At 40.8% G+C, this 14928-nt stretch overlaps 1 protein-coding gene across 1 annotated transcript in view; it reads left to right on the forward strand.

Moving 5' to 3' along the window:
• LOC134465595 (laminin subunit alpha-3-like) overlaps positions 1-13392 on the forward strand; it is a 109154-nt gene extending 95762 nt beyond the window's left edge. Inside the window, exons 58-78 of the mRNA XM_063219347.1 lie at positions 1-32; positions 503-691; positions 1050-1198; positions 1559-1718; positions 1841-1965; positions 2210-2351; positions 2646-2753; positions 3559-3707; positions 4143-4260; positions 4482-4622; positions 5182-5312; positions 5448-5576; positions 5900-6032; positions 9001-9131; positions 9624-9801; positions 10129-10284; positions 10547-10712; positions 10943-11067; positions 11702-11795; positions 11915-12034; positions 12152-13392. The exon at positions 1-32 is cut by the window's left edge and continues 120 nt beyond it. Of these exons, the coding sequence (XP_063075417.1) occupies positions 1-32; positions 503-691; positions 1050-1198; positions 1559-1718; positions 1841-1965; positions 2210-2351; positions 2646-2753; positions 3559-3707; positions 4143-4260; positions 4482-4622; positions 5182-5312; positions 5448-5576; positions 5900-6032; positions 9001-9131; positions 9624-9801; positions 10129-10284; positions 10547-10712; positions 10943-11067; positions 11702-11795; positions 11915-12034; positions 12152-12297 (2822 nt within the window). The 3' untranslated portion in view covers positions 12298-13392. The remainder of the gene's footprint in view (positions 33-502; positions 692-1049; positions 1199-1558; positions 1719-1840; positions 1966-2209; positions 2352-2645; positions 2754-3558; positions 3708-4142; positions 4261-4481; positions 4623-5181; positions 5313-5447; positions 5577-5899; positions 6033-9000; positions 9132-9623; positions 9802-10128; positions 10285-10546; positions 10713-10942; positions 11068-11701; positions 11796-11914; positions 12035-12151) is intronic.
• The last annotated feature ends 1536 nt before the right edge of the window (positions 13393-14928 follow it).

Here is a 14928-nt window from a genome sequence, read left to right on the forward strand (position 1 = left end):
TCATCGAACAGGCCCGGGATGCCGCCAACAAGGTAAGACCAGGAGAGAGTGCGAGGAGAGATACAGAGGGAGATAAAATTAGAGTATGCTTGTCGATGCTGCTTGCAGATGTTTGACAATATTTGTATAGATATGCACTGTGGGCACAAAGAGAGAATGCGTGGAGAGACTGATGCAGCACATAGGTGCTAGGAGAGAATGCTTGGAGCTATAGACTTATAGGTAGAAAAGAAGCAAAGCTTGGGCCCAGCCGTGGCTCAATCAGCTGGGCACTTTACTGCAGCACTGGTTACCCGGGTTCGATTCCGGCCCCAGGTCATTTGCCGAGCCTTCCCTGTCTCTCTATCCCCGCTCATTTCCTGTTTCTCTGTTACTGTCCTATCACAAAAAAGGCATAAAAAAGATTTAAAAAAAAAAAAAAAAGCGAAGCTTGGAGAGGTAGATATGTATAAGTAGGATCCAAAGCTTGGAGGCTGACCTTTACCCCTGTATCCCATGGCAGGTTGTGGTCCCAATGAACTTCCAGGGAGACGGCCACGTTGAGCTGCGCCCTCCGAAGAACATGGACGACCTGAAGGCGTACACGTCCCTCTCCTTGTTCCTGCAGAGGCCCCCGCCAAGAGGGGACGCAGGGCGCAGACGCAGGCAGCTCGACGGAGATCTGTTTGTCATGTACCTCGGAAACAAGGATGTGAGTGGTCTCGTCATGTCTTACTGTGCTATTATTCAGATTGCTTAGTTCTTTTGACTTTTAATGTGCATACTGTGGCACAGTTGAAGGCATACAGTAAACATCACACTGCGTCATTATGTTAAAGTGCATGTACACAAATTTGGCAATGTTAATTCAGGACTGAGGGAGTCAATTTAACATCCACTAGAGTGTATTTGGTCACAGAGTAAGTGTGTAGGTTTTTTTCCAAACCGTGAAGGACATGTGGCATGTTATTCATACTCCATGCTGAAATTGCATCTCTGATGTCACTGTTCAACGCTTACGTGCTGCTACTTTGTTCAAGTAAACATTCCTGTTTCCCATTCCCCTTCAGGCATCTAGCAACTACATTGGTATGGCTCTGAAAAGCAATATCCTGCATACAGTCTTCAAACTGAATGGAGTGGAAAATGTGATCAAGTCAGACGAGATCAGTGAATCGCAACCTAACCCTGCCACTTTTGACCAAGTGGATTTCAAGAGGTAAGATCTCCTAAAGCTCCAATTCATGTGCGAGTATACTTGTCTTTCCAGGCAATAGCAACTGTGTAGGGCTATCTCCAAAAGACTTCAAGTATTGGCAAAGGACGCGCTCAACTTCTTAGAAAAACGAAAGTCTTTGGGTGCGAGATAAAAAGCGTCAACTTAAGGAAGAAAAATCCGCACTCACAAACTGCGTCTCATTATTTATTTATATTACCACCATGTCCAAAAAGCAAACGCGTTTCGGCTAACAAGCCTTCATCAGTGCGTGTCACTCACCTACACTACACGGTGTCTGACGTTATTTACAACAAATCTTGCAACCCTTGTCTTCATGCCTTGTCTTAATGTTTTGTGTAGAATGTACGAGGACGTTCAGGTTAACTTGACAAAGGATATCACGAACAAGCAGACCCCATTCACAACTGGACATAAGCGAGGAGACCCAGCCAAAAACCTTTTGGACATTGATCCAAAGGATATGGTCTTCTATATCGGAGGTTACCCGAGCTCCTTCACTGTAAGTCTTATTCAAAGGCCATTCTGTAGCTACTGTAGCTTGCACTGAACTATCCAGTTTTTTCCCCGAGCCATGTTTGTTTAAAACTCATGTCTTTCTCTCTGCCTCTCTTCTCTCTTCAGCCCCCAGCATCGCTTAACTTCCCCATGTACAAAGGCTGTATCGAGCTGAGGTCTTTCAATGACCGAAACGTTAGCTTGTACAACTTCCAGCATGCAGAGAATATTGGGGAAACACCTTGTTCAAGGTAAGGACAAACATGTAGAAACATAAGGATTCTGGTTTATAGATGGAATTAACTTTCTGACCAATGTGAATGCAATAGTGTGTGTGTGTGTGTATATGTGTGTGTGTGTGTGTGTGTGTGTGTGTGTGTGTGTGTGTGTGTGTGTGTGTGTGTGTGTGTGTGTGTGTGTGTGTGTGTGTGTGCGTGTGTGTGTGTGTGCATACAGTGGATTAATTTATTTCTGATTTATTTCTGAACTCTCCAGGCATGTGCCAACCCCGTCGTCCAGCTTCTTTGAGGGCACTGGATATGGAGAGGTGGACTTGGGCAGAAAGGCTCTCTCCAATGTACAGCAAATCATCACAACCAACTTAGAAAATGCTGTTTTAGCCGTCTTTGTGGATGGGGTGAGTCCTGAACATGAGATTGTTTTTCTGTTTATCATCAGTATCAGTCTATATAGGGCTTCATTGTGCTTCACTTCCTCCCCCCCATCTACAGGTGGACAGAGTTTGTGACAGAGAGTGTGTGTGTGTGTGTGTGTGTGTGTGTGTGTGTGTGTGTGTGTGTGCGTGTGTGTGTGCGTGTGCGTGTGCGTGTGCGTGTGCGTGTGTGTGTGTGTGTGTCTTTCATTTTCACTTGTACATGTCCTCTCAGCTTTTTGACATGCATTTGTTTCTTTTTATTTATTTTTCTGTCAGGATTCCTACTATGCCGTGAGTTTGGAGGATGGCCACTACGTTCTGCATGGTCGAGTAAACGGGGCTGACCTGGAGCCTAAAAGGAGCACCGTTAAAGTCACTCCCATGGTAAGGCCACGCATGAATGTCCCGAGAAAGACTGCTGTTCAGTTGAAACGCGTAGTAGGGGTTATCTATTAAAATAAAGGATTTTAATTTTTTTTTACCAAAATCTGAGCGCCTCGGATCCTTAAGACTACCACCTTCAACAAGGAGCGTACTGTTTTGGCCTTCTCATTTTGTGGATAGTCACAAGCTATGTACTGAAGCCCACACATGTATTGCACACTGACCAGTGGATGCATCTAAGGTGGATAGATTTGAAGTAGTCAAGTCAAGTAGCCTGATAAACCAGACTAAATGTGGGTGGCGCTGGTTCACCAGGCTACAAGTCAAGTGTATTTTATTGTCAAAAATCTATGTAACAGTGTTAGCACAGAAGTTTGAAATTGTGTTTGAGCAGTCTCCAATTCTCAGTTTAACTAAAACATATGAATAAGACATTGGCAATCTCTCTCTCTCTCTCTCTCACTCACTCACTCACTCACTCACTCACTCACTCACTCACTCACTCACTCACTCACTCACTCACTCACTCACTCACTCACTCACTCACACACACACACACACACACACACACACACACACACACACACACACACACACACACACACACACACACACACATACACACACACACACAGTGCAGTAAAAAAAAAACATAAAAACATACACATAGCCTACATTAATTATTTTACATTCTTTCTCTGACACATTCATTCACAACACACACACACGTACTTTCGTTCATACTTTGCAAGTATTATTGACTATTGTAACAGAATGTAACCTTTATTTGTGTCTTGTTCCACAGGTAGAAGAAGACTTCAGAATACACTTCAGTAAGACCAAAAAGGACATCAAAGTCATCTATAATTCCGTCCCTGTGCTGTCAGGCGAATATATTCCTCTAAACTTCAACCAGTACTTCGTCGGAGGTCTGCCTCAACACCTGCGAGAAAAGTAGGTGAACATACAATATGTAGAGCTCTTTTCCAAAATGAGATATATCCATTTTATAGAATGTTGGGAAATTTACATTTTTGTATTGGGCATTCCATTGAACAGCATTGCAAAATGCATTTTTATAGAGGTTTTAAAGTATGTTCTCAAAACATTTGAATAGCAAGAATTCACATATAGATGATAGGACCTCTTAACAGCCAATTCCAATATTATGCAGAAAGTCAAAAATGGTGGATATAGCGTTTTGGAAAAGAATGTAGAAAGCATGTGCAGTCTTTTGCTATGCATTGTCTTTCCTGCCAATTGTACATAGAAAAATAAGCCTATGTGTGTTCATTTAAAACTTCATATTTGTTAAATAGTTGAATGTATATATTGGAGTAACATTGTTGTGAGTGATGTAAAATATTTATTGTCTTTGTTCTTGCACAGGTTCAATATCCGAACCCAGCCACTGAAGGGCTGTGTAAAGACGGTGAAAGTCAACAACGGATTTGGGTCCTTCATAGATAGATCGGGCATCAGCAAGGGCTGTCCTGCCACTTTCCTGGTAAGAATCTGTGACATGTGTGACTTGAAAGTCTGGATGTGAGCTTAAGTTTGTTTTGATTTTTATATCGCCTCAAATTTAAAGCCAACGCACCACTAAACAATAACAGCCGATTTGATTTGAAAGCTCTGTCCTTGACTGTGGTTACTGGTAATTGTGATTGTGGATATATGGTTGGCCCATCTCACCTCATCTCTCCTCATCTCTCCTTCGCTTCACAGGAGTCCCGTCTGGTAGAGCTAAGCAAAGGAGGCTCCCTGGAGACAGAGGTCAGCACTGTCAGCCCGAACGGTGACATCATGGTGTCCCTAGGATTCCGAACCACCGAGCCCCACGGAACACTGATAACAAAGAACGAGCAGGTGAGTCAGACTTACCGGTATTACTGTGTATATTATAGCTGTGCAATATTTCAAATTTATATTGTGATATCAATATTGCTGTCAATATCAAATATCAAATTCAAACAGTATCAAATTCCATAATATCTAGTTGAAACAGTGTTTTTGTAATTTGTCTATACTGCCAAAAATGTAGGCTTATGCTAAGCACAATACATTGCCCTCCACTTGAGCCATTGCAAGCACAGAGCAAACTTGCTACCCAACACCCATGCAGAACACCACTGTGTGCTTCTGTACGGCCCTCCTCTCACACTGCTGATGGGAGGGAAGAATGTGAATTGTTTAGCACCATTATTTGTCTTTAAAAGAAATATCATCTAGAAAAAGTGATATCATGATGATATTGATTATTCTCAGAATCGAGCAGCCCTATTAAATAATATATATATGCCATATGTCATATATATATATATATCATTGGTCAGACCAGATGCCCTGACAAAACCACTCCATATTGTGTTGGTATATGTTTTAAATGTGTCATGGGTTAATTTTTTGGTTTACTTTGTTTCAACAGGCTAAAGGGCTACAGCTCACACTTGACGCTGGTCATGTAGTGCTGAAGGGCGGGGACCGTATTATCAGGTCCAAAAACAAATACGATGATGGAAAGTGGCATTATGTGACAGCCAAAAAGAATGGCCCAATGTAAGTACAATGGCAAACGCAGTTTTCAACATGGTTACATTTAGTGCTGTTGATCAATGGCATATCAGCTGTATATTGTGTACTCCTGTTTTCCTCTCAATAGTAACATCAACTTTTTTTCTATGTTCTTTTTAGGCTGGTAGTTGACGATACAGATGCTGGAGAGGAGCAAGCCAACGGGCAAACACCCAGTTTCTCCGGAACAAAAGTCATCCTAGGGAAAAACAACTTTGACGGGTGCATCACCAACCTATACACAAGAAGGTCAATATTCTGTCCATTCAAGTCTTCATTGCAGAGATGCCACGAGCATGCGCATCAGATGTTCTCTTAACCCCTTTGTGCAGAGCCTATGTTAGAAATGTACTGTCACTAAAATCATAATGCATATGTCTTAATTTGTTACTTAAGGCTCTCGGTAATGTCATAGCAATGTTGTAATGATGTACTAGAGTATTTTCAGCAAACCGTGAATAGGCCTGCTGGTGACCCCTTCGACGCAAAGAGGCTACTGGCATTTCTTTTTACAATTGTGTTGTGGATGAAACACCTTATTCACAGTGTTCCCCCTTGACTGTGTCTTGCAGGCCAGACCATCTGTATTATCCAGAGGACATGAGCAGCTTCAACAGAGCGGGCGCTGTGCACCTGGACACGTGCAGTGCCCAGATGCTACCAGAAGAGATGTTGGCCGGCCGTATCCATAACAACTCTCGAAAGGTGAGGGCCGTTTCCTTTGCTCAACGTTCGTTGAATGCAATAACTTCAACTGCAATAAATGTTCCTGTGTAGTCTAGTTGGTAACGTGCCTGTGCCTGTAACATTTCTAACGTGCCACTGATTCTTTTGCCAAAGCTATTTAATTCTACTGTACTGTACTCTTCAATAACATCTGATTTTTGCTTTAACTGTATTAGTTCTTAACATACTGCACCATTACATTATATTCTGAATTACACTGTAGTTCATCACTTCATTATGGGGTACAGTGAATTCTGAGCGATTTAATTGTCTAATTTCAATGCATTACATCCTTTTGATGCTCTTCGTCGACCCTGCATTTTAATGTCCTGATTGTTCACACCATTTTGTACTTTGTTTCCAGAGATGAAGAGACAGGAGGAGAGAGTGGCCTAATAAGACATTTCCAACTGCTTTCCCACCCTCATCCCCATTCCCACCTCCATCCACTTAAACAAATAAACTCTCATTTCAACTCATTCATCTCATCCATTTGCCTTTGTCTGTATACAGTAGACTTGTTTGGTTATTGTTTTGTTTGGATATTTCTTTTTAAAATATTCAGACATTTTGCACATGTTCCTTTTGAAGGATGCTTGGACAGCGCCTTGGGAAATGTTTAAAATCAACATTGTCTAAAGGTCACCGCCGGTCTTCGGTGAAAAGCATTCTAATATGTTTGACATATCAATAAACTGCTTGATATAATGTACGCCTAAGCAGTACTGAGCTTCCTGCTTCATTAAAAAGGGCTTTCAAGTCAATCACTTCGTTGATAATCCCCCTTTAAACATAACACAGTTCACCCTAAAGTTCTTCACAGACATAATTTTAAAAAAAAACTCCTTCTATACAGTACAGTATGTTCAAGACTACACACTACTTGTCACAGCCAAGTCATATATTTTATCAGCACAGATTCGGTACAGGTTCAACTTTAAATCGACTACATACAAAAATAAAAGCCATGTGTTTATAGATCACCAACAGGCCGAGCTGACAACATCTTTCACCTCCCTCATCCATGCCCCATGTATAAACCACCATCCTCTGTCATCATCACCCACACAACACAAGTACATGTTCATCCCCATGAAAAATATCACATCATTTTCATCCTAGTAATGCATTTCGGTAACACTGACGAAGAACTACATATTCACAGCTTTATAAACACTTTATGAATAATGAACTAATTATCAACAAAATGTTTACAAATGTTTATAAATGGGCAAGAAATACTATGTTAACACAGCAGACACAGCGCAGTCGCATCGGTCCTGGAAGTTTCTCCTCCAAAGGCAGGAAACCACATAAAACTCACACAGTAGAAGTTGATTCTCACTCCACTGTGCAGTCGTAATTTGGTTATTAGTCATTTGCAAACATTTGTAAATGCTTTGTTAAATGTTAATTATTATTAAATGCTAATAAAGTGTTTATAAAGCTGTGAATAGGGAGTTTATTCTTAAGTGTTACCTGCATTTCATTAACCATATAACTGAAATCAATGATTGTGTACATACAGTGGATCTAGTGGATGGAGTGAAGACCTGAAAGCCTTCAGCGTTATTCAAATCCATTCATACGTTTGAACACACACTGGCCTGTTGCCATATTGACAAATATTTTCCCAGATAGGCCTACATTAAATATAGCGCCATCTAAAATCAACTGGGAGGGGTGAAAAAGGACTGATAGTTGTTTCACCTCACAATTGAGCATTTACCTGTAATGCCAACCTGATGGCATCATCATGAAGACAGTGCTTAAAATATGTAAAGAATTTGTTTGTCGGACCGTATCAGAATTTACCACTCAGAGACCCACACACAGGGCAAGTCAGAGCCTGTGGCAGTGAGCACAGATGCAGAGATGTTTCTCGCAGGCCAAAGTGTGGCACACACTGAAAGATTCGGCGACCTGCCTGTTGTAGTGCAGAGGTGGGCTTCAGAAAACCAAAAGCCAACCGCATATTTATTTTGGAAGTGGATCTAAGGCAGATTATTGCACTACTTAGCTTATATCAACGATTGATCTGTGGTAACAGGTTATATAAGCAGAGAATATTACCATGTTTTTTGTTTGTTTGTTTTAAATGTCAATATAATCAAAATTTTTATAAATAGAAGACCAAAACCACACTGTAACTCCACGGGAATGCATAACTTACTCAGGGTTCAACACATGCTTGTCTAATGAACTTTAATTACAAGCTGCAACAAATGTATTATTATATAACATTATTCATTATTGTAATTATTATATAACATCATTATTATATAACATTTTCACAGTCCCACCATAGCTTTGTATTGTGAATACAATACAATATTAAAAGCCTGGCCCAAGAAATACATGTTTTTGATAAATACATATATATGTCATATACAAACCCATACAGTACAAAGCAGGGGATTTGGTGCCTCGCCCACCAAAAAGGCCTGAGGAAAATGTTATTATAAAAGCCTCTGTCTGACATGGCCCCAGGCAGAGTGCGGTTTAGTTTGGGTTGGGCATAGCGCAGGCAGCTGAGAGCACACCTCTCTGCTCTTGATGTTGATAAACATCTCAAATTCATCGCAATTAAATGTCTTGCTCCAAATTATCTTCATGGTTTCTGCACCTTGGCCTAAGAGAGTGTTCATGGTCACAATGAATGGTAGCACTTTCTTTTCATAAAAGTAATAAAGATGCCACAATATTATTTTTTATTGATGTTTGAATTATGCCAGAAGTGGCCAGCCCCTTAACAAGTGTATTGGTGTGTCGTACTTTCTTTCTTCTAAGTAATCTCTTTTCCACCAAATACAGGTTTTGAATCAACCCTTCTGTCATGTGCGTTTTTGTGATTTTTGTGTGATGTGAATGGAGGAAAACATAGCTGCAGATAATGAACTCCTCTGTTATTCCTGTTAGTAATGAGGTTCTTTGTATGTTTTCAAAGGACCAGAGTAAGGAGGTGGGTGAGAGCGGGTCAGACTGCTCCTTACCGGCACAGGTGAAACATGGGCATTTCTTTGGAGGGCTTGCCAGTGGCCTTACATACAAAGTCTCTGATCAAGACCTCCAAAACAAGTATGTGGACATTTGCCTTGTCGTTGTATTTCTGCTTATGACTGAAATATTTGTGCAATGATTCATCACTCTACAAATACCAGAGAGAGAAATTAAATTGTAAATAACTGAACGTTTTTCATTTAATTTAGGAATTCATGAGTTTACTCCGTGGCATATGATATTCAGAGCTCCCATTGCTAAAAGATATTGTGTCTGATATCTGAAAAACCATTTTGATCATATGACAAACTAATCTCTGTCACATTGTTTCAGAACTACCAGAAAAAATATGCCAGTTACGGTTTCACAACCAAGAAACAAGAGCTTAAACTTAACTTAAAGAATAACTGCTTCACAATTTGGTTTTAGACGTATAGACTAGAGAACACAATAGGTAAACATAATGGAAAACAAAAACAATGTGGCATATGCATATGTACAAGACAAAGTTATTTCTCAGTGTTTGCTGTTTTTTATTCATGGATTATTTTTTTAATTGTGATTTTGAAGACCCAGCTTCTCTGTGGATGTGAGAACCAAATCATCAGACGGCCTGCTGTTCTACGTCAGCTCCGATGGACCTGGACATCTAGCTCTCTACATGGCCCATGGAAGGATCAGATTGTCTGTGCGCCGCAAAATGGAAATCTTTAACAGGGAGAGATACAATGACGGAAAATGGCACACCGTAAGTAAACTAACTAACCATAATGACTCAAAGGTCAATATAATAGGCTACTGGCCAGCATTGTGCTGCTACAATGTTTCCTATTCTTTACAGGGAGTTCTTACCAGTACTTGAATGGTCCATGTTTGTAAATCCATTTTGGCTCTGTGCTAAATTTTGTTTGGCATTAGAAATAGGTGATTGTGGCCCTGCCATAGTCTAACGCTTGGGCACTGGGTTACTACACCGGCTACTCTAGCCCTAAAAAATATTTTAAAAATAAATAAATAGATGATTGTATATTGCCTGTCAATATCTGATCTCCTAGCGCCGGTTTGCCCCTAACAGGTGGTGTTTAGCCTGGAGAAGAGGAAGTTCCGCTTGCTGGTTGACGGCATCAGGGCCCAGGACGGACAGCTCAGCCCTGAGCACAGTGCAGACATGAAGCTCCTCTCACCACTACACCTTGGCAGTGCTCCCACCTCTTTACATCAGGAACTTAAGGTGATTTTTTGTTCTGTGTTCATGCATGGGCAGAAAAGTGCTGCTTTTGCAGGAACAGCTGCAATGCACAGAAACATTTGAACTCCCAATCCACATGACACTTCTTGGAGTCACAGCTTCTCAGAGTTGCAGCTCATTAATGGCACCCAGACATGCCAAAGCCTTCAGGATATTAAATATGTTCAGCTATTTAGAATAATTTATTCATTAAACTGTTAATTTATTTATTGTTTGTTTGTTTGTTTGTTTGTTTACATTTAAGTGGAAGAATCTGCCCAAGGAGAGTGTGGTTGGCTGTGTTCGTAATTTCAAGATGAATGGTGTGGCAGTGGGAGAGCCTGCCACCACTCATGGCGTTGGCCCCTGCTTTGACAGACAAACAGAAAACGGTGCTTATTTCTCAGGAAAAGGAGGATATGCCATTGCAAGTGAGTTGTTACACTATGATATTCTTCCGAATCAAAATCAAATAAAAAATATACAAATAGAAACAATCCACCATGACTGCTAAAAAAAGTCCTTTTAAAGTTAATATCTACTGTACGGCATTCAAAAGACACAGGGAAGTTTGAACATTGTGCTTATTGTTGTACTTGTATGAATGCTATGAAGTCTAGCTGAAGAGGTGCAGAACAGTATACTTTTTTTGTTTTGCCAGATGATTCCTTTGAAGTGGGTGAGAACTTCGACGTAGTGTTCGAGATGCGGCCCAGAAACCTAACTGGGCTTCTCCTTCATGTTGGCAATCACCACCACTTCAGTCTCTTCATGAGAGAAGGAGAGGTAAGCTTGTCAAGTTGACTAAATCTATGAATACTTAAGTTAAAGGGACACTGTGCAGGAAATGGTAAAAAAAAGGTACTGCAACTATGCTGCTCATTGAAACTGGGCTGCCTATTGCCAAATTTGATCTTTACATGAAAGTTTACTAAATAATAAACAAATATTTTCTAGTATGGTCCAGGTACAGTCATTTTTGCAGCTAAAAATGGCTATTTTTTTAAATTCAAAATGGCGGACCATGGAGAAGATCCCCCTTTTCATGTATGAAAATTGCAATTTTTCCAGTCATAATGAATACTTAGAATTTGATGCTGGTGGTAAGTATTCATGAAAAAGGTAACATTAGTGAATGGGCAGCATGAATTCTGGAAATAAACAACTAAAAATCTCACACAGTGTCCCTTTAATATTTACCTCATGCTGACCCGGGGTTGTTCTGGGCCGTATGTACAACCAGTTACAAACCATCTTTTATGTGGTATTAAGTTTTTTTAAAAAGACTCTCTGTGGGGTCCCCTCATATGTGGGGCCCTTGGTAACTCAGCCCTACTTCCCCTGCTACTTCCACACCCTGACACTGAACTCTAGTAAGGCTTTACAGGGAAGTGCATAACTGACTGAAATGTCTTTGCAGGTAGTGGCGCAGGTAAATGTAGGAGCAGGGACGTTCAGCGTTTCTGTGCGTCCAAAGCAATCGCTCTGTGATGGCGTCTTTCACCGAGTAGCAGGTACTCTACATTCAGACACGCAGCTCTTTTTTGTGTTTTGGATGATTGTGTTTAACATAACGCTCCTTTCAGTGGGCAAAAGATGTGTGCTCATCCTTCCTGTATGTTTTGTCTCTCAGTGATTAAGCAAAATAACGTTGTGGAGATGTATGTGGACACGGACGGATACCATACAATTGGTTCAGCATCTCCCCCAGCTACAATGACCAAAGGCCCTCTTTATGTGGGCGGCATTCCAGGTACAACCTCATTATTTTTTTTTTACTTTTTTTTTTCAAAGCTTCGTTTTTATATCTGTATATTACTAATAATGGCATATTATTCTCCAACTCCTTTCTCAAATGTTCTATGTACAGGCACTTTCAAGACTGTAGCATTACCTATAAGGACACCTTTCACGGGCTGTATGCAGAATATGTACATCAACGAAAAGCTGGTGGCATTTGAGAAGCTTCCCAAAGTCTTCGGCTCTGTGAACCTACGGGCGTGCCCTGCGGGGTGAGGGTGACGGCTGTGCAACACTCCTGCAGAACCCACACAGCAATGATTCTAGAGCATTTGGTTCTAGAATCTTTGCCCTGCAGCCCTTGTGACCTCACCAACCGAGTCCCAGATGTGACTGACTTCCGTAATGCAGGAGAACGAGGGAAAGAACTGTGATGTGCCCTCTCCCTCTCTTTCTCTAGGGATGAGATGCAAAGACTCTGCCCCTGGTGGAGAAGCGGTGAAGAACAGCTTGGAGACTCCATGTATTGATAGTGCTTCAGATGTTTTAGTATTTATTTTGAGAAACTCACTTTTTTGTTGTTGATTATTTTACTGTATGTTTCAAAATGGAGAAAAAGGTTGTTTGATATGCTCTCTTTTCATGAATGTTCCAAATGTAAAAGAGTCCTTGTAATGTTCTTGCAGATATTGAAATACACAAATGATGTCACTTGGAATTGAAATTATGAATTATATGAGAACAAAAAAATGTGTTTGGATTGTTAAGATAACCTCTACTACACAACCCTCAGATGGTCGGCCAGTGTAGTTAGTTAGCACGACTTGGCATGGAAAAGTAACCCCATCCTTCCTAACACTTCATCCAGACACACTAGAGACCGACCTAGCAGCCAGGCTGGCAAAGGGGTTAGTTGTCCAGGCCCCAGCCAGTGAGACAGTGGGTTCAGAATTGAGTCCTCATTACATTAAATGTATTGTGTGTGGAGAGGGCCTTTCAGATGATTTTGTCTTCTTGGCCCAGCCAAAGATCTCAGTTGCCCCCTGGCACACAGCTACCCACTCAATCAGATCAAAAATGCCATGTCTATCGATAAAGAATCCATGAACGAAGGCAATGAATTTGGTCCTCAAAAGAGTTCTGTTTTGGTTGAGATAAACATCTCCTGTCCTGTGCAGCACAGTGTGGGAAATTTAATGACGTTAAATTTGGCAAATAACAAGAGGGGCATTAAAGTGCTTTGACTGGGATTAACTCAAGAGAGCACGGAAATGGCATTTCACAGGGAGAAGCACATCCATCAAAGTACAGTACATCTCGAAACCATTCAGTGTGACATGACAGGTTTAAGTGCCATTCCACATGAAATACCAACCTTTTGCTTTGCCTTGAAAACGGCAATTTATGCTACTGTGTATCCCAACAGGCAAGCTCTTGGTGACAGCAAGCTATTGTGGCAATACACACTATGGTAGTGCATTGTTACTTTTTAAAAATATATACTGTAGTATTTATATATTATTTCACATCATCACCCACTAGGATTGCCACCTCTGTCTGACAAAAATCCCTGGACATTTGTAACTCGATTAACCCTTTTGCTCACAAGTAATGGCACCCTTCATTCATTGTCAAGGGGAAATATGGTTGACAGTTGGCAGCATCATTACTCACATGCTGCCATGCTGCCACTCATTCATAGTCTTTTACTGGGTTTGGCCTGTACTGGAGCACAGATGATAAGCAGCCTAAATGATGCACTGTTGACCAGAGGTGGAAGAAGTACTGAAGTTGTGTACTTAAGTAAAAGTAGAAGTACCCTGCGAAAAAATTACTCAAGTGAAAGTAAAAGTTGTACACCAAAAACGTACTTAAGTAAAAGTCCTAAGTACTAACTTTTAAATGTACTTTTCAGTACAAAAGTACAAGTAGGCCTACTCGCGCAATGGCTGTCTTTCTCCATGTCTACCTACTTGATCCAATAGGAAAAATTGTCTGCAACGGTTTTCGGCTCTATTTGAACATGACTATGGAGTCCTGTTAATGTTTTTAAAAGTATATTTTCTGTCTGGGTGTCAATTTGGAAGAGGGGCTTGGTCCCGCCTCCCTGCCCGCAGCTGAGGCTACTGAAATATCCACGAAACACAACAGGAAAACCTAGGATAAATGTAACTAGTAACAAAGTCTTCTCCTCGAAATGTAAGGAGTAGAAAGTACAAGTAATTGTCAAAAAATGTAATTGAGTAAAAGTAAAAGTCTGCATTTTTATTTTTACTCAAGTAAGTACAAATTCCAGAAAAAACTACTTAAGTACAGTAACGAAGTAAAAATACTTAGTTACGTTCCACCTCTGCTGTTGCCATAAGAGACTTGATTGTCTTTACTTATCAGGAAAAGACAGGAATATACATAGGGCATAAACATGCCTAGGGCATAGGCATATAGGCTACATATAGCATAGGCGTATGCATAGGCATAGACTGTAGAGTGAATTCCGGCATCTGCAACATTTATTTGGGTGTTCAGTTTCATTATTGACTATTTCCCTCACTAGAATGCTCCAGGGAACAATGGGAATCAGCCCTTTGTCAAAACACATCGTCAGAGGGGGTTTGTGATAAGATAGATGTGGACCGCTGTGCTTTTTTTTGTTTTTGTACCTAGTTGCTTTGGGGTTTTGTTTGTTTGTTTGTTTGTTTTTGGCACATGCCAACATGAGAGTTTTTTATCACACTGTATTGCAGGGTTATTCAATTAAAAGTCACCTAGGGCCAGTTTTTCAAATTTCCTCCAGTGAAGGGGCCGAACATAGAATCCGTATAACTGCGAGCAGCACACTGTCCGAGGTTAGGGTGCGAAACAAGCGGATAGCTTGCCAGAAAGAACAGATATTCACTTCTCTATTTC

This window comes from Engraulis encrasicolus, chromosome 16 (assembly GCF_034702125.1).
Source record: "Engraulis encrasicolus isolate BLACKSEA-1 chromosome 16, IST_EnEncr_1.0, whole genome shotgun sequence".
NCBI lineage: Eukaryota > Metazoa > Chordata > Actinopteri > Clupeiformes > Engraulidae > Engraulis > Engraulis encrasicolus.